Source organism: Amblyraja radiata, chromosome 7 (assembly GCF_010909765.2).
Source record: "Amblyraja radiata isolate CabotCenter1 chromosome 7, sAmbRad1.1.pri, whole genome shotgun sequence".
Lineage (NCBI taxonomy): Eukaryota > Metazoa > Chordata > Chondrichthyes > Rajiformes > Rajidae > Amblyraja > Amblyraja radiata.
The window spans coordinates 90,959,288-90,976,639 of NC_045962.1; the positions used below are offsets into that span (position 1 = coordinate 90,959,288).

The window sequence follows — 17,352 nt, forward strand, 5'->3', positions numbered from 1 at the left end:
AACCCCCAACTCCCTCATCACCTGCTGGCCGACATACTGACCCGGCTGGAGCGGTCAGTCCTACGACTGCTCCCCACCCCGCTAAACATATCTTACACATTCTTTCTAAATGTCTCCTCCTCACCCTCCATGCTCCAATCTCCAGCCCATCAGCCCTGGTGAATCTACTCTCACTGTCTCCTCCTCACCCTCCATGCTCCAATCTCCAGCCCACCAGCCCTGGTGAATCTACTCTCACTGTCTCCTCCTCACCCTCCATGCTCCAAGCTCCAGCCCACCAGCCCTGGTGAATCTACTCTCACTGTCTCCTCCTCACCCTCCATGCTCCAAGCTCCAGCCCACCAGCCCTGGTGAATCTACTCTCACTGTCTCTATTGCCTCCGCATCCCACAGGAACTACACACAATGCACTAAGTGTGGTCTGGCCAATGCAACTGGACGTTCCAACTCCTCTACTCAATGCCTCGGCCCTGAGCGCAGGCAGAAGCCCCCCCGCCCTCCTGTCCCATCCTGTCTGCCTGTGGTACCAGGGAGCAGACAAACGGTGTAGGAAGGAACTGCAGATGCTGGTTTAAACCCAAGATAGGCACAAAGTGCTGGAGTAACTCAGTAGGTCAGGCAGCATCTCTGGACAGAAGGAATGGGTGACGTTTCAGGTCGAGTCCCTTCTTCAGACTGAGACGTCACCCATTCCTTCTCTCCAGAGATGCTGCCTGTCCCGCCGAGTTACTCTAGCATTTTGTGTCTACCTTTGCTTTCAGGGAGCTATGACCAGCAGCCCAGGTCATCAAGGTCCCTGCTACCTGTCTCACCTGTGCTGTTAGTATTTGTCATTTTAAAGTGCTTCACCTTACACTTAGGAATGTCCCACCTGGCCCAGCTCTCCACCCCACCTGTGCCCCCCGCCCACCTCTCCAGCCCAGCTCTGCAGCCCACCTGTGTCCCACCTGCCCACCTCTCCAGCCAACCTGTGACTTACCTGTCCACCTGTGCAGCCCACCTGTGTCCCCGCATGTGTCCCACCTGCCCACCTCTCCAGCCAACCTGTGACTTACCTGCCCACCTGTGCAGCCCACCTGTGTCCCCGCCTGTGTCCCACCTGCCCACCTCTCCAGCCAACCTGTGACTTACCTGCCCACCTGTGCAGCCCACCTGTGTGCCACCTGCCCACCTGTGTGCCGCTGTGTCCTTGGACACCCTTCATCACTGTGTGATGCCACAGCTGCTTCCCATGGTCCCAGGGTTGGTGATGCTGTGTGGGGGTCTCGCTCTGATTTGGGTTTGAGTGGGTTGGTCAGGTCCGCGGGCGAGTTGCCGCAGGTGCCGGGGGGTTGATCGCGGTGACTGACGGCTGTGGTCTGACTGCAGGATGAGCAGCGATGAGGAGCAGGAACGACCGCCTTGGTGTCTCTACTTCAAACTCTACTGCTTCCTGGATGTCCAGAATGTCCCCAGGCACGGCCTGGAGTTTGTGTTCATGTTCGAGCAGGTAAGCAGTTTGCTCACTCACAGTCCAGCACCCACCTACCCCCACTCACTCACCCACTCACTCACCCACTCATCTCTGTGTGGAGCCACAGGAGATGGAGTATTTATCCTCTGTATTTACTGAGGAGAAAGACAGGAGGATGGAGGAACTTAGTTCAGTCAATAGAAGTGTCTTGAGAGCAGTCTGTGTTGTGGTCGAAGAGGTTCAGGACATACTAACGTGTAGGAGGTAGACAAATCTCCAGGGCCTGATCAGATACATCTGAGGACATTGTGGGAAACTAGAGAGGAAATTGCGGGAGCCCTGATTGAAATTTATGAGTCGTCCTTAAATACAGGAGAGGTGCCGGAAGACTGGAGGGTGGCAAATGTTGTGCCTCTATTCAAGAAGGGCTGCAGGGAAAATGCTGGGAACTATAGGCCAGTGAGCTTAACATCTGTAGTTGGAAAGTTACTGGAGAGTATTCTGAGGGATAGGATATACAGGCATTTGGATGGGCAAGGGCTGATTAGGGACAGTCAGCATGGTCTTGTACGAGGGAGGTCGTGTCTCACAAATCTGAATGAGTTTTTTGAAGACGTGACCAAAAAGGTTGATGAGGGCAGAGCTGTAGATGTTGTGTACATGGACTTCAGTAAAGCATTCGACTAGGTTCCGCATGGTAGGCTGCTCTGGAAGGTTAGATCGCATGGGATCCAAGGAGAGATAGCTGAATGGATAGCAAATTGGCTCCATGGAAGGAAGCAGAGGGTGATGGTGGAAGGTTGCTGCTCAGACTGGAGGCCTGTGACTAGTGGTGTGCCTCAGGGTTCGGTGCTGGGCCCGTTACTGTTTGTCATCTACATCAATGATTTGGATGAGAATATACAGGGCAAGATTAGCAAGTTTGCTGATGATACAAAAGTGAGTGGTTTTGCAGATAGTGAAGATGGTTGTGAACGATTGCAGCAGGATCTGGATCGATTGGCCAGGTGGGCGGAGGAATGGTTGATGGAATTTAATACAGAGAAGTGTGAGATGTTGCATTTTGGGACGTCAAACAAGGGCAGGACCTACACAGTGAATGGTCGGCCTCTGGGTAGTGTTGTAGAGCAGAGGGATCTAGGAGTACAGGTGCACGGTTCCTTGAAGGTCGAGTCGCAGGTAGATAAGGTGGTCAACAAGGCTTTTGGCACTTTGGCCTTCATCAGTTAGAGTATTGAGTATAGAAGTTGGGAGGTCATGTTGCTGTTGTATAAGACGTTGGTGAGGCCACATTTAGAATATTGTGTTCAGTTCTGGGCACCGTGTTATAGGAAAGATATTGTCAAGCTGGAAAGGGTTCAGAGAAGATTTACGAGGATGTTGCCAGGACTAGAGGGTGTGAGCTACAGGGAGAGGTTGAGTAGGCTGGGACTCTATTCCATGGAGCGCAGAAGGATGAGGGGTGATCTTATTGAGATGTATAAGATCATGAGAGGAATAGATTGGGTAGATACAGATAACCGGAGAGTGATGGGTCTTATAACCAAGTTGGTTGTTGAGGGGAAGGATGCAGTCAGGATTCACTAGATGCCAGGACAGGTTCAAGGGTCTGAATCCTATCTCGTTGTGATCTTCCTCACTCCAGGCCCATGAGTGTTTGATCAGTGGGCACTTCCCTGCACCAGAGGATACCCTGCGGCTGCTTGCGGCCCTGAGACTGCAGTACCTGCAGGGAGACCATGCCAAGGGGCCCCTGGACCTGCACCAGGTTTACCCTGTGTGCAGGCTGAGGGCCAAGATCTTCCAGGCCACCAAATCCAACAGCCAGAGCCTGGAGAAGAGAAGGACCAGCTTCCTGGATGGAACGTTACGCCTGGGTCTCCGCACCGGCTCGCTCAGGAAGCAGAAGATGGAGGAGGAGCAGATGTTGGAGATGTGGATGAGGGAGGAGATGTCGGCTACCCGGGCGAGCGTGGTGGACAAGTGGATGAGGTTGCAGGGTATGAAGCAACAGGCGGCCATGCTGAGATACATGGACATCGTGATGGAGTGGCCAGGATACGGCTCCACACTCTTCGATGTGGAGGTGGGTCGGTCTCCTTCCTCGCTTGGCTTTCTGTTCTGGTCACCACTTAAACCCTTCACATCCTCAAGACAGAGACCCCCCCCCCCCAGCACCATCAACACGTCAGGGTCACCCAGTATTGTGTTGGGTTACTGGTGAATGTGGACACCCCCTCCTCCCCCTTGTCCTCTCTTCCTATCCTCCTCCCTTCCTCCAATCCCTCTCATAGAAACATAGAAATTAGGTGCAGGAGTAGGCCATTCGGCCCTTCGAGCCTGCACCGCCATTCAATATGATCATGGCTGATCATCCGTACCTGCCTTCTCTCCATACCCTCTGATCCCCTTAGCCACAAGGGCCACATCTAACTCCCTCTTAAATATAGCCAATGAACTGGCCTCAACTACCTTCTGTGGCAGAGAGTTCCAGAGATTCACCACTCTCTGTGTGAAAAATGTTTTTCTCCTCTCGGCCCTAAAAGATTTCCCCCTTATCCTTAAACTGTGACCCCTTGTTCTGGACTTCCCCAACATCGGGAACAATCTTCCTGCATCTAGCCTGTCTAACCCCTTAAGAATTTTGTAAGTTTCTATAAGATCCCCTCTCAATCTCCTAAATTCTAGAGAGTATAAACCAAGTCTATCCAGTATTTCTTCATAAGACAGTCCTGACATCCCAGGAATCAGTCTGGTGAACCTTCTCTGTACTCCCTCTATGGCAATAATGTCCTTCCTCTGATTTGGAGACCAAAACTGTACGCAATACTCCAGGTGTGGTCTCACCAAGACCCTGTACAACTGCAGTAGAACCTCCCTGCTCCTATACTCAAATCTATACTCTCCTTCCCTCACTCCACACATGTCTTCTGTTGTCACACCCCCCCCCCCCCCCTTCTAAACCAACGCTGGCCCAGTCAATGGCCCCCCAGTGAATGGTTGATTGGCTCTCTGACTGGTCCCCTGCAACATGTCCCTGTGATGGTGACCCCCCTCTTTGACCCCCTCTGTTTGACCCCGTGTGACGGTGACCCCCTGTGTTTGACCCCGTGTGACGGTGACCACCTGTGTTTGACCCCGTGTGACGGTGACCCCTGTGTTTGCCCCCGTGTGACGGTGACCCCTGTGTTTGATCCCATGGTGACGGTGACCCCTGTGTTTGATCCCATGGTGACGGTGACCTCTGTTTGACCCCGTGTGACGGTGACCTCTGTTTGACCCCGTGTGACGGTGACCCCTGTGTCTGACCCCTGTGTTTGACCCCGTGTGACGGTGACCCCCTGTGTTTGACCCCACAGTGTAAGGAGGGAGGTTTCCCCAGTGACCTGTGGCTGGGGGTCAGCGCTGACACCGTCTCCATCTACAAGCGGGGGGATGCGCGGCCCCTGGAGAGGTTCGGCTTCAAGGAGATCGCAGCGTTTGGGGCCCCTCAGCCCAGCACCTTCCGGCTGACGGCCGCCGCCCGAGAGATGTTCTTCGAAACCACGCAGGTCAGGGGTGGGGGTGGTGGGGGGAGAGGGGTGGGGGTGGGTTGGGAGAAAGGTTGGGGGAGGGGTGGGGGTGGAGGCAGATACGATAGCGGTGTTTAAGAGGCTTTTGGATCGGCACATGGATATGCAGGGAATGGAGGGATACGGATCACGTGCAGGCAGAGGGGAGTTGTTTAACTTGGTGCGGTGTTTGGTTAAAAGAGCCCGTTCCGTGTTCTGCGTTCTGTGCTCCATGTTCAGTGTTCCGTGTTCCACATTCCGTGTTCCGTGTTCTGTGTTGTGTCTCCGTGCTGCAGGTGGCTGAGATCACCAAGATAATGAAGGCCCACATCAGCAACATCGTCAAGGCAGACAGCGGCGGCAAGACAACGCCAGCGGCCGTCACCGTCACCAGCTGCTAGTCCCACACACCCCCCACCCACCCTGACCATCCAACCCGCCCTCTGCCCCCACCCCCACCCACCTCACCCTCATCCTCATTCACCCCCACCCTCATCCTCACCCTCACCCACCTGACCATCCAACCCGCCCTCTGCCCCCACCCCCACCCACCTCACCCTCATCCTCATTCACCCCCACCCTCATCCTCACCCTCACCCACCCTGACCATCCAACCCGCCCTCTGCCCCCACCCACCTCACCCTCATCCTCACCCCCCACCCACCTCACCCGCACCCTCATCCTCACCCCCACCCACCTCACCCCCATCCTCACCCCCACCCACCTCACCCCCATCCTCACCCCCACCCACCTCACCCTCATCCTCATTCACCCCCACCCTCATCCTCACCCTCACCCACCCTGACCATCCAACCCGCCCTCTGCCCCCACCCACCTCACCCTCACCCCCCACCCACCTCACCCGCACCCTCATCCTCACCCTCACCCACCCTGACCATCCAACCCGCCCTCTGCCCCCACCCACCTCACCCCCATCCTCACCCCCACCCACCTCACCCCCATCCTCATCCTCACCCCCACCCCCACCCACCTCACCCTCACCCTCATTCACCCCCACCCTCATCCTCACCCTCACCCACCCTGACCATCCAACCCGCCCTCTGCCCCTACCCCCACCCCCACCCACCTCACCCTCATCCTCACCCACCTCACCCGCATCCTCATCACCCACCTCACCCTCATCCTCACCCCCCCACCCACCTCACCCACACCCACACCCTCACCCACCTCACCCTCACCCTCATTCACCCCCACCCCCACCCACCCTCATTCACCCCCACCCCTACCTCTCACCCTCACCCACCCTCCAACCCCACCCACTGCCACTTCCCTTCACTCCCCCCCCCCCCCCCCCCCACTGCAAGGCTGTGCCCCGCTCCTGCCTGCAGTTCCCCCGCACTCTGCTGCAGACTCTGTGGCGTCTTTACTCACCAGGAGTTATTTAATGGGCGACTACAGGTCACGGGTGGAATTGTTCAACGTACAACAACCAAATGTTGTGAATGAGCTTCCCCCCCCCACCCACACACACCCACACACACCCACACACACACACACACACACACACACACACACACACACACACACACACACACACACACACACAGCATGATCTGAACAGCTTTGTCGGTTGAGTTTGGGCCTCCAGTGTAGAGTGGCCGTGGTCACAGAGTCATACAGGCCCTTCAGCCCAACTTCAGGCCCTTCACCCATGCCGACCAACATGCCCTATCCACACTAGTCACACCCGCCTGCATTTGGCCCAACTTCCTCTAAACCTGTCCTATCCGTGTACCTGTCCAAATGTGTTTTAAATGCTGTGATTCTATCTGCCTCGACTACCTCTTCCGGCAGCTTGGTCCATCGAGTGATGCTTCTATCTTTCCCCCTCACCTTCAACCTCAACCCTGGGCCCCTCTATAAGGTCACCCCTCCCTCTGGCTGGTCCACTCGTGTGGGACCATTAATGCCACCGGCTCCACCGCTCAGTAGACCATGGCTGATGCCCCACGTAGCTGCCGTTCCCCCTCTCCCTCCACTCCACACCGCCACAGGACAGGCACCCTGGGGTGCTGCTCCCACCCACTGCTGATCACACACTGTGTGTCACCCCTTCCCCCTCAGGCCACACCTGATCTCTCGCCCGCCCCTCCACAGATGACGGTCCCAGCTGCTTCAGTGGGTGGTCCAGAGACCCGGGTTCGAACCCGACTACGGGCGCTGTCTGTACGGAGTTTGTACGTTCTCCCTGTGACCGTGTGGGTTTTCTCCGGGTGCTCCGGTTTCCTCCCACATTCCAAAGTCGTGCAGATTTGTTGAATAACTGGCTTTAGTAAAATTGTAAATTATACCTCGTGTGTGTATGTGTGTGTGGGATAGTGTTAGTGTGCGGAGATCGCTGGTCGGCTGAAGGGTCTGTTTCTGCGCTGTATCTAAAGTGTAAAGTAAATCTACTCGCAATGGAGCAATTAATTTATTAGTTGCTGCAGCTCAAGCCTGTAAAATATTAATAACACGGAGACAAATGTACAATAATGACAGAGAAACATACAATGTATAATGACACTGAATAAAATAGAATCATGTACAATAATGACACTGGTGAATGTATAATCAACTTTGACTGTGGTCTCTGCCTCAACGGCGGCTCTCTGTCCGGGCCCCTGTACCTGATCCATGCTTGTTGATGGACCAGGACTGAACACAACACAGGAAACTGCAGATGCTGCAACCCTGAGCTAAATACAGAGTGCTGGAGTAACTCAGTGGGTCAGGCAGCATCTGTGGAGAACATGGATAGGTGACGTTTCACAGAGTGCTGGAGTAACTCAGCGGGTCAGGCAGCATCTGTGGAGAACATGGATAGGTGACGTTTCACAGAGTGCTGGAGTAACTCAGCGGGTCAGGCAGCATCTGTGGAGAACATGGATAGGTGACGTTTCACAGAGTGCTGGAGTAACTCAGCGGGTCAGGCAGCATCTGCGGAGAACATGGATAGGTGACGTTTCACAGAGTGCTGGAGTAACTCAGCGGGTCAGGCAGCATCTGTGGAGAACATGGATAGGTGGGGAGTGGTTCGGGCAGACTGATGAAGATGCTGCCTGACCTGCACTTCGTGTTTACCTCAGGGTTGCAGCATCTGCAGCGTTTGTGCCTCGGCTTTGCCGCTATATTTTATCGGCCAGTTTATTCTTGTGGAATGTGACCGACGCCTTTAAGGTGGAGATTCGGATCTGGAACCCGCCGCGTTTCTATAAAATGCGGCCCAACTGCTGGCGGCGACACAGAGGGAGAGGGAGAGGGAGAGAGGAGAGGAGTGGGGGCAGAGAGAGACAGGGTGAGGGGAGAGAGAGACAGGGTGAGGGGAGAGAGAGACAGGGTGAGGGGAGAGGAGAGGAGTGGGGGCAGAGAGAGACAGGGGAGAGGAGTGGGGGCAGAGAGAGACAGGGGAGAGGAGTGGGGGCAGAGGGGAGAGGAGTGGGGGCAGGGAGAGACAGGGTGAGAGTGGGGAGAGAGACAGACAAACGGAGAGAGGGTGGGGACAGACAGAGACAGGGAGAGTGTGAAGGGGGAGAGAGACGGGAGGGGGACAGACAGACGGAGAGAGGAGGGGAGAGAGACAGAGGAGAGGGGAGAGCGGACACAAGGGAGAGAAGTCGCAACATGGGGCTGAACATCTGGATTCTCCTTCTCCTCGTCCCGGTGTCCGGCGGCGCCACGGTGAGGGGGTGTAGTTGGGTGGGAGGGGGGAGACTGGGCTCCTGAGCTGGGGCGAGCTCACGGGTGCAGGGGACGCCTGTGGGTGTCAGGGCACCCATGGGTGATGGGTGCAGACGTCCACAGTCGGGGCCCACGGTGACCCGTCACATTGGGGACGGGGTGAGTTGCCCGCCCGATTCTGGGGTTCAGACTAACATCTGCAATTCCTCACCGCTGCCATCCTCCAGCTGTGGAAACCAGCGGAACATCTGGAATTGCGGCAGAGACGGGAAGTTTGATAGTCTGTGTCTGTATCTCACTCGCGTCTCCCTCATTCTTGTTTTGGTAAAGACCAAGTTTCCAGATGTTCCAGCTGCCGCTCCCCAATAGAGATGTGAAACTCTCCATCCACATCTGTCTGGAATCCATCCCCAAACACTAGTTAGTTGAGCTGCCCGTTAGTCTACCGGCATTAAGACGAGTACAAGCCTGTCCCGGCCCCCACATCAACAGCTCCTTATCCCCAGTACAAACTGGTCAGTCCGGGCTCTACCATAGAAAACTGGTGCAGGAGGAGACCATTCGGCCCTTCGAGCCAGCTCCGCCATTCAATACGACTATGGCTGATCATCCCCAATCAGTTACCCGTTCCTGCCCTCCAAATATCCCTTGACACCGCTAGCCACGAGAGCTCTATCTAACTCTCTTTACATTCATCCAGTGTCAAGTCAAGAGTTTATTGTCATGTGTCCCAGATAGGACAATGAAATTCTTGCATTGCTGCAGCACAACAGGATATTGTAGGCATAAATACAGAACAGATCAGTATACACACACATAAATAAACAGATAAAGTGCAATAGGCTGTTATAGTTCAGAGTTTGTTTGATGTTGTGTTTAATAGTCTGTTGGCTGTGGGGAAGTAGCTGTTCCTGAACCTGGATGTTGCAGATTTCAGGCTCCTGTACCTTCTACCTGATGGCAGCGGAGAGATGAGTGTGTGGCCAGGATGGTGTAGGTCCTTGATGATGTTGGCAACCTTTTTGAGGCAGCGACTGCGATAGATCCCCTCGATGGTGGGGAGGTCAGAGCTGATGGTGGACTGGGCAGTGGTCACAACTTTCTGCATTCTTTTCCGCTCCTGAGCGTTCAAGTTGCCGAACCAAACCACGATGCAACCGGTCATCATGCTCTAAACTGTGCACCTGTCGAAGTTAGAGAGAGTCTTCCTTGACAAACCGACTCTCCGTAATCCTCTCAGGAAGTAGAGGCGCTGGTGTGCTTTCTTGATAATTGCATCAGTGTTCTGGGACCAGGAAAGATCTTCAGAGGTACACAAAATTGCTGGGGAAACTCAGCGGGTGCAGCAGCATCTATGGAGCGAAGGAAATATGCGACGTTTCGGGCCGAAACCCTTCTTCAAGATCTTCAGAGATGTGCACGCCCAGGAATTTGAAGCTCTTGACCCTTTCCATGTTGATATAAATGGGACTGTGGGTCCCCTCCTAGTTCTTCCAAAGTCCACAATCAGCTCCTTGGTTTTGCTGGTGTTGAGGGCCAGGTTGTTGTGCTGGCACCATTTGGTCAGTCTCACTTCTAAACTCTGACTCATCCCCATCAGTGATACGTCCCACAACAGTGGTGTCGTCGGCAAACTTGATGATGGAGTTCGCACTATGATCGGCTACGCAGTCATGAGTATAGAGTGAGTACAGCAGGGGGCTGAGCACGCAGCCTTGAGGTGCTCCCGTGCTGATTGTTATCGAGGCTGACACATTTCCACCAATACGAACAGACTGGTCTGTGAATGAGGAAGTCGAGGATCCAGTTGCAGAGGGATGCACAGAGACCCAGTTCTGCAAGTTTGGTAACCAGCTTGGAGAGGATGATTGTGTTAAATGCTGAGCTGTAATCGATGAATAACAGCCTGACATATGAGTTTTTGTTGTCCAAGTGGTCCAGTGCGGAGTGGAGGGCCAGCGAGATCGCATCCATCGTTGATCTGTTGTGGCGGTAAGCGAACTGCAGTGGATCCAGGTTTTTGTCGAGGTAGGAGTTGATTTGCTCCATGATCAACCTCTCAAAGCACTTCATCACCACCGGCGTTAGTGCCACTGGTCGATAGTCACCTTACTCTTCTTGGGCACCGGTATAATTGATGCCCTTTTAAAGTAGGTGGGGACCTCAGACCTCAGAAGTGAGAGGTTGAAAATGTCCGTAAAAACTCCAGCCAGTTGGTCCACACAGGTTTTTAAAACACGACTGGGTATACCCGGCCGTGAATTGGCCTCCACTGCAGAGAATTCCACAAATTCACAACTCTCTTGTGCAGAAGTGAAACAGGTCAGAGCAATAAAGAAGCATTTTGCAGTGAAGAGCACAATTCTATCTCATTTGCTGTCAGTAACTCCCAATGTGCAGTGGCTTTATAAAGAGGTCGCTCCAATGTGTGGTCAACACTCCCACCGTGTGGTGTAGCGGGGAACTGCAGGCCCGGTCAATGTGTGGTCAACACACCCACCGTGTGGTGTAGCGGTGAACTGCAGGCCCGGTCAATGTGTGGTCAACACTCCCACCGTGTGGTGTAGCGGGGAACTGCAGGCCCGGTCAATGTGTGGACAAAGCACTGGTTTGAGATTAGTTTTAGAGTCGTTTTGGAGAGTTTTAGAGTAGATTAAGAGTGTTTCAGTTCTTGAGCAGAGAGGTGTTATGGTAGTCAGAGTGTTTTAAAGTTATTTAAAGTGTTTTGGAGTGATTTAGAGTCGTTTACTTAGTTCAGTTTGGTGCAGTTTAGTTAACTTGTTTAGTATATTTGAGTTTAATTTCCTTTACCCCCTTCCCCTCCCCCTCACTCCCTCTCCTCCCCCTCACTCCCTCCCCCTGATTCCCTCTCCTCCCCCTCACTCCCTCTCCTCCCCCTCACTCCCTCACCTCCAGTGTTCATAAGATATAGACCATTCGGCCCGTCAAGTCTACTCCGCCATTCAATCGTTCTCCAGCCGTCGCCCCATGAACCCTGACCCATTCTCCTCGCTCACCCCGGTCTCTCAGTCTAACCATATAACCATATATAACCATATAACAATTACAGCACGGAAACAGGCCATCTCGGCCCTACAAGTCCGTGCCGAACAACTTTTTTCCCTTAGTCCCACCTGCCTGCACTCATACCATAACCCTCCATTCCCTTCTCATCCATATGCCTATCCAATTTATTTTTAAATGATACCAACGAACCTGCCGCCACCACTTCCACTGGAAGCTCATTCCACACCGCTACCACTCTCTGAGTAAAGAAGTTCCCCCTCATGTTACCCCTAAACTTCTGTCCCTTAATTCTGAAGTCATGTCCTCTTGTTTGAATCTTCCCTATTCTCAAAGGGAAAAGCTTGTCCACATCAACTCTGTCTATCCCTCTCATCATTTTAAAGACCTCTATCAAGTCCCCCCTTAACCTTCTGCGCTCCAGAGAATAAAGACCTAACTTATTCAACCTATCTCTGTAACTTAGTTGTTGAAACCCAGGCAACATTCTAGTAAATCTCCTCTGTACTCTCTCTATTTTGTTGACATCCTTCCTATAATTGGGCGACCAAAATTGTACACCATACTCCAGATTTGGTCTCACCAATGCCTTGTACAATTTTAACATTACATCCCAGCTTCTATACTCAATGCTCTGATTTATAAAGGCTAGCATACCAAAAGCTTTCTTTACCACCCTATCTATATGAGATTCCACCTTCAAGGAACTATGCACGGTTATTCCCAGATCCCTCTGTTCAACTGTATTCTTCAATTGCCTACCATTTATCATGTACGTCCTATTTTGATTTGTCCTGCCAAGGTGTAACACCTCACATTTATCAGCATTAAACTCCATCTGCCATCTTTCAGCCCATTCTTCCAAATGGCCTAAATCACTCTGTAGACTTTGGAAATCCTCTTCATTATCTTGGTATCATCTGCATACTTACTAATCCAATTTACCACACCTTCATCCAGATCATTGATGTACATGACAAACAACAAAGGACCCAACACAGATCCCTGAGGCACCCCACTAGTCACCTGCCTCCAACCCGACAAACAGCCATCCACCATTACCCTCTGGCTTCTCCCATTCAGCCACTGCTGAATCCATCTTGCTACTCCTGCATTTATACCCAACAGTTTAACCTTCTTAACCAACCTTCCATGAGGAATCTTGTCAAATGCCTTACTAAAGTCCATATAGACAACATCCACTGCTTTACCCTCGTCAATTTCCCTAGTAACCTCTTCAAAAAATTTAAGAAGATTAGTCAAACATGACCTTCCAGGCACAAATCCATGTTGACTGTTCCTAATCAGACCCTGTTTATCCAGATGCTTATATATATTATCTCTAAGTATCTTTTCCATTAATTTGCCCACCACTGAAGTCAAACTAACAGGTCTATAATTGGTAGGTTTACTCTTAGAACCCTTTTTAAACAATGGAACAACATGCGCAGTACGCCAATCCTCGGGGACTATTCCCGTTTCTAATGACATTTGAAATATTTCTGTCATAGCCCCGGCTATTTCTACACTAACTTCCCTCAATGTCCTAGGGAATATCCTGTCAGGACCTGGAGACTTATCCACTTTTATGTTTTTCAAAAGTGTCAGTACTTCTTTTACTTTGAAACTCATAGTATCCATAACTACTCTACTCGTTTCCCTTACCTCACATAATTCAATATCCTTCTCCTTGGTGAATACCGAAGAAAAGAAATTGTTCAATATCTCCCCCATCTCTTTTGGCTCTGCAGATAGCTGCCCACTCTGTTTCTCCAATGGACCAATTTTATCCCTCGTTATCCTTTTGCTATTAATATAGCTGTAGAAACCCTTTGGATTTACTTTCACCTTACTTGCCAAAGCAACCTCATATCTTCTTTTAGCTTTTCTAATTTCTTTCTTAAGATTCTTTTTACATTCTTTATACTCCACAAGCACCTCATTTACTTCATGCTGCCTATAATTATTGTAGATCTCCCTCTTTTTCCGAACAAGATGTCCAATTTCCCTTGAAAACCAGGGCTCTTTCCAATTTTTACTGTTTCCTTTCAACCGAACAGGGACATAAAGATTCTGTACTCTTAAAATTTCCCCTTTAAATGTCCACCATTTCTCTTCTACATCTTTCCCATAAAACAAAATGTCCCAGTTCACTCCTTTTAAATCATTTCGCATCTCATCAAAGTTAGCCTTTCTCCAATCAAAAATCTCAACCCTAGGTCCAGTTCTGACCCTCTCCATAATTATATTGAAACTAATGGTATTGTGATCACTGGACCTGAAGTGCTCCCCAACGCATACCTCCGCCACTTGACCCGTCTCATTTCCTAACAGCAGGTCCAGCACTGCCCCTTCTCTAGTAGGTACCTCTATGTATTGCTGCAAAAAACTATCCTGCACACATTTTACAAACTCCAAACCATCCAGCCCATTTACAGAATGTGTTTCCCAGTCTATGTGTGGAAAGTTGAAATCTCCCACAATCACTACCTTGTGCTTACTACTAATATCTGCTATCTCCTTACATATTTGCTCTTCCAATTCTCGATCCCCATTTGGCGGTCTATAATACACCCCTATAAGTGTTGCTACACCTTTCCCACTTCTCAGTTCCACCCAAATAGCCTCCCTAGATGAGCCCTCCAATCTATCCTGCCAAAGCACTGCTGTAATATCTTCCCTGACTAGCAATGCAACACCTCCACCTCTTGCCCCTCCAATTCTATCACACCTGAAGCAACGAAATCCTGGAATATTTAGTTTCCAATCACAGCCCTCCTGCAACCATGTTTCACTGATCGCCACAACATCATACTTCCAGGTGTCTATCCAGACTCTAAGTTCATCCACCTTTCTTACAATGCTCCTAGCATTAAAATATGCACATTTAAGAAACCCCCCGCCTCTTATTCTCTGTTTATTTCCTTTTTCTTCTTTCTCCTCTTGTGTCCGAGTGCTTCCCTTTTCTGCTTCCTGCCTCTCATTCTGTCTACTAGCTTTCTCTATTTGAGTCCCTCGCCCCAACCATTCTAGTTTAAAGTCTCCCCAGTAGCCTTTGCAAATTTCCCCGCCAGGATATTGGTCCCCCTCGGGTTCAAGTGCAACCCATCCTTTCTGTACAGGTCCCACCTTCCCCAAAAGAAGTCCCAATGATCCAGAAACTTGAATCCCTGCCCTCTGCACCAGTCTTTCAGCCAAGCATTTATCCTCCACCTCGCTCCATTCCTACTCTCACTGTCGCGTGGCACAGGCAGTAATCCTGAGATTGTTACCTTTTTGATCCTTTTCCTTAACTCTCCTCCCAACTCCCTAAATCCTCCCTTCAGGACCTCTTCCCTTTTTTTACCTATGTCATTGGTAGCTATATGTACCACGACCTCAGGCTCCTCTCCCTCTGATTTCAGGATATCTTGGATGCGTTGAGACACGTCCGAGACCTTGGCACTAGGGAGGCAGACCACCATCCTGGTCTCCCGACTGCGTCCACAGAATCGCCTATTCGACCCCCTAACAATAGAGTCCCCAAATACTATTGCCCTCTTCTTTTTGTCCCTACCTTCAGGAGTAACAGGGCCGGTCTCTGTGCTGGAGGCCCGTCCGCTGTTGCTACCCCCGGGTAGGCTGTCATCCTCATCCGTACTCAAACAGGAGTACTTATTTGCAAGGTGTACCGACATTGGAGTACTCCCTCGTCCCTGCCTCTGCCCCTTTCCCTTCCTTAGCGTGACCCACATGTCTCTCTCCTGTGGTTTTGGAGTGACCACCTCCCTATAACTCCCCTCTATGACCTCCTCACTCTCCCTGACCAGACAGAGGTCATCGAGCTGCTGCTCCAGGATCCTAATACGGTCCCTTAGGAGCCCCATCTCGCTGCACCTGGTGCAGATGTGGACGTCTGGAGGGCCATCCGACACCATGACCTCCCACATCTGAGTTTAGTTCTAGTTCAGTTTGGTTTAGTTTAGATTTCTTGCCCCCCCCCCCCCCCCCCCCCTCCTTCCTGGTCTAAGTTTTTCCAGACCACAGCCCCGGTAAATGGATTACTCACTCCCCCCCGTGGGTGGGGGGTGGGTGGGTGATGGGGGTAGAGGGTGAGGGGTGGGTGTGTGGTGGGTGGGTGATGGGGGTAGAGGGTGAGGGGTGGATGGGGGTGGGTGGGTGTGTGGGGGGTGGGTGGGTGATGGGGGTAGAGGGTGAGGGGTGGGTGGGTGTGTGGGGGGTGGGTGGGTGATGGGGGTGGGTGTGTGGGGGGTGGGTGTGTGAGGGGGGGGTTGGTGCTGGTTGCCCTCACTCTAACTGCTGCCACCTCCACCCACCAGAGCTCTGAGCCGGGCACGTTTGCCGTTGATTACGAGCGGAACTGCTTCAGCAAGAACGGTTCGTGTTTCCAGTACGTGTCGGGCAGCGTCCATTACTTCAGGGTTCCTCCCATCTACTGGAAAGACCGGCTGCAGAAGATGTACATGGCCGGCCTCAACGCCATCCAGATGTGAGTCAGGCCCAGCTGCAGCCAGGCAGATGTGCAGCTCGCCAGCCCAGCGGGCAGGGACGGTCCCGGTGGACAAGGGGCCCCTGGGCCGTTGGTGTTTGACATTCCTACTCGGGGGGAAAAGCCGAACCTGTTTATAAAACAATGCAAGCCTGTCCAACCTCCCCCTGTAGCTGAAACCTAGAGGGTCAGGCAGCAACACACGTGGACAGAGCGGGCGGTGAAGAAGGCCTACGTTACGCTTGCCTCCATCGGTGGGTGGGTCGGGGCGTGGAGTACAAGAGTCAGGAAGTCACCATGCAGCTTTATAGGACGAGCTTGGGTCAGGCCACATTTGGAGTATTGCGTGCAGTTCTGGTCGCCCCCATTACAGGAAGCATGTGGGGGCTTTGGAGACATTTGGTGCAGAGGAGGTTTACCAGAACGATGCCGGGATTAGAGGGTTTCAGCTACAGGGGGAGGTTGGACAGACTTGCATTGTTTTCTCTGCAACGTCAGAGGTTGAGGGGAGACCTGATAGATGTTTATAAAATGATGAGAGGCGTAGATAGGGTAGACAGTCACAACCTTTTCCCCAGGGTGGAGATGTCCAAGACTAGAGGGCGCAGCTTTAAGGTGAGAGGGGCGAAGTTTAAAGGAGGTGTGTGGGGCAGGTTTATTTACACAGAGGGTGGTGGGTGCCTGGAACGCGCTGCCAGGGGTGGGGGTGGAGGCAGATACGATAGTGGTGTTTAAGAGGCTTTTGGATCGGCACATGGATATGCAGGGAATGGAGGGATACGGATCACGTGCAGGCAGAGGGGAGTTGGTCTTGGCATCATGTACGGCACGGACATTGTGGGCCGAAGGGCCTGTTCCTGTGCTGGACTGGTCTGTGTTTCTATGAATAAACACATTTTGATCTCAAAGTCCACGCACCCAGTGTCCAGCACCCACTGCTTGTCCATCAGCCAGTGACCACAGTGGATGCTGCAGATGCTTGGCTGGGGGCTAGGCAGTGGGGGCTGGGCACTGGGGGCTGGGCTGGGCACTGGGGGCTGGGCACTGGGGGCTGGGCACTGGGGGCTGGGCACTGGGGGCTGGGCACTGGGGGCTGGGCAGTGGGGGCTGGGCAGTGGGGGCTGGGCAGTGGGGGCTGGGCAGTGGGGGCTGGA

General features: G+C 52.4%; 2 protein-coding genes across 2 annotated transcripts in view; both read left to right on the plus strand.

Moving 5' to 3' along the window:
* Nucleotides 1–833: 833 nt before the first annotated feature.
* LOC116975654 (unconventional myosin-X-like) lies at nucleotides 834–5,451 on the plus strand. Its single transcript, XM_033024982.1, has 4 exons — nucleotides 834–1,489; nucleotides 3,099–3,539; nucleotides 4,813–5,004; nucleotides 5,301–5,451. Exons 1-4 carry the CDS (start codon nucleotides 1,370–1,372, stop codon nucleotides 5,403–5,405), a joined length of 858 nt encoding a protein of 285 aa, XP_032880873.1. The 5' UTR covers nucleotides 834–1,369; the 3' UTR covers nucleotides 5,406–5,451.
* Nucleotides 5,452–8,596: 3,145 nt separating this feature from the next.
* The window catches only part of tns1 (tensin 1), a 20,548-nt gene continuing 11,792 nt past the window's right edge, over nucleotides 8,597–17,352 (plus strand). Inside the window, exons 1-2 of the mRNA XM_033023531.1 lie at nucleotides 8,597–8,685; nucleotides 16,029–16,198. Of these exons, the coding sequence (XP_032879422.1) occupies nucleotides 8,629–8,685; nucleotides 16,029–16,198 (227 nt within the window). The 5' untranslated portion in view covers nucleotides 8,597–8,628. The remainder of the gene's footprint in view (nucleotides 8,686–16,028; nucleotides 16,199–17,352) is intronic.

What these genes read in the sequence shown, in the direction of transcription:
- LOC116975654 (XM_033024982.1), top strand. Translation starts at nt 1,370, where the DNA reads ATGAGCAGCGATGAGGAGCAGGAACGACCGCCTTGGTGTCTCTACTTC. An exon ending in TTGTGTTCATGTTCGAGCAG is followed by an intron (nt 1,490 to 3,098) that starts GTAAGCAGTTTG and finishes TCCTCACTCCAG; the next exon opens with GCCCATGAGTGTTTGATCAG. An exon ending in TGTTCTTCGAAACCACGCAG is followed by an intron (nt 5,005 to 5,300) that starts GTCAGGGGTGGG and finishes TCCGTGCTGCAG; the next exon opens with GTGGCTGAGATCACCAAGAT.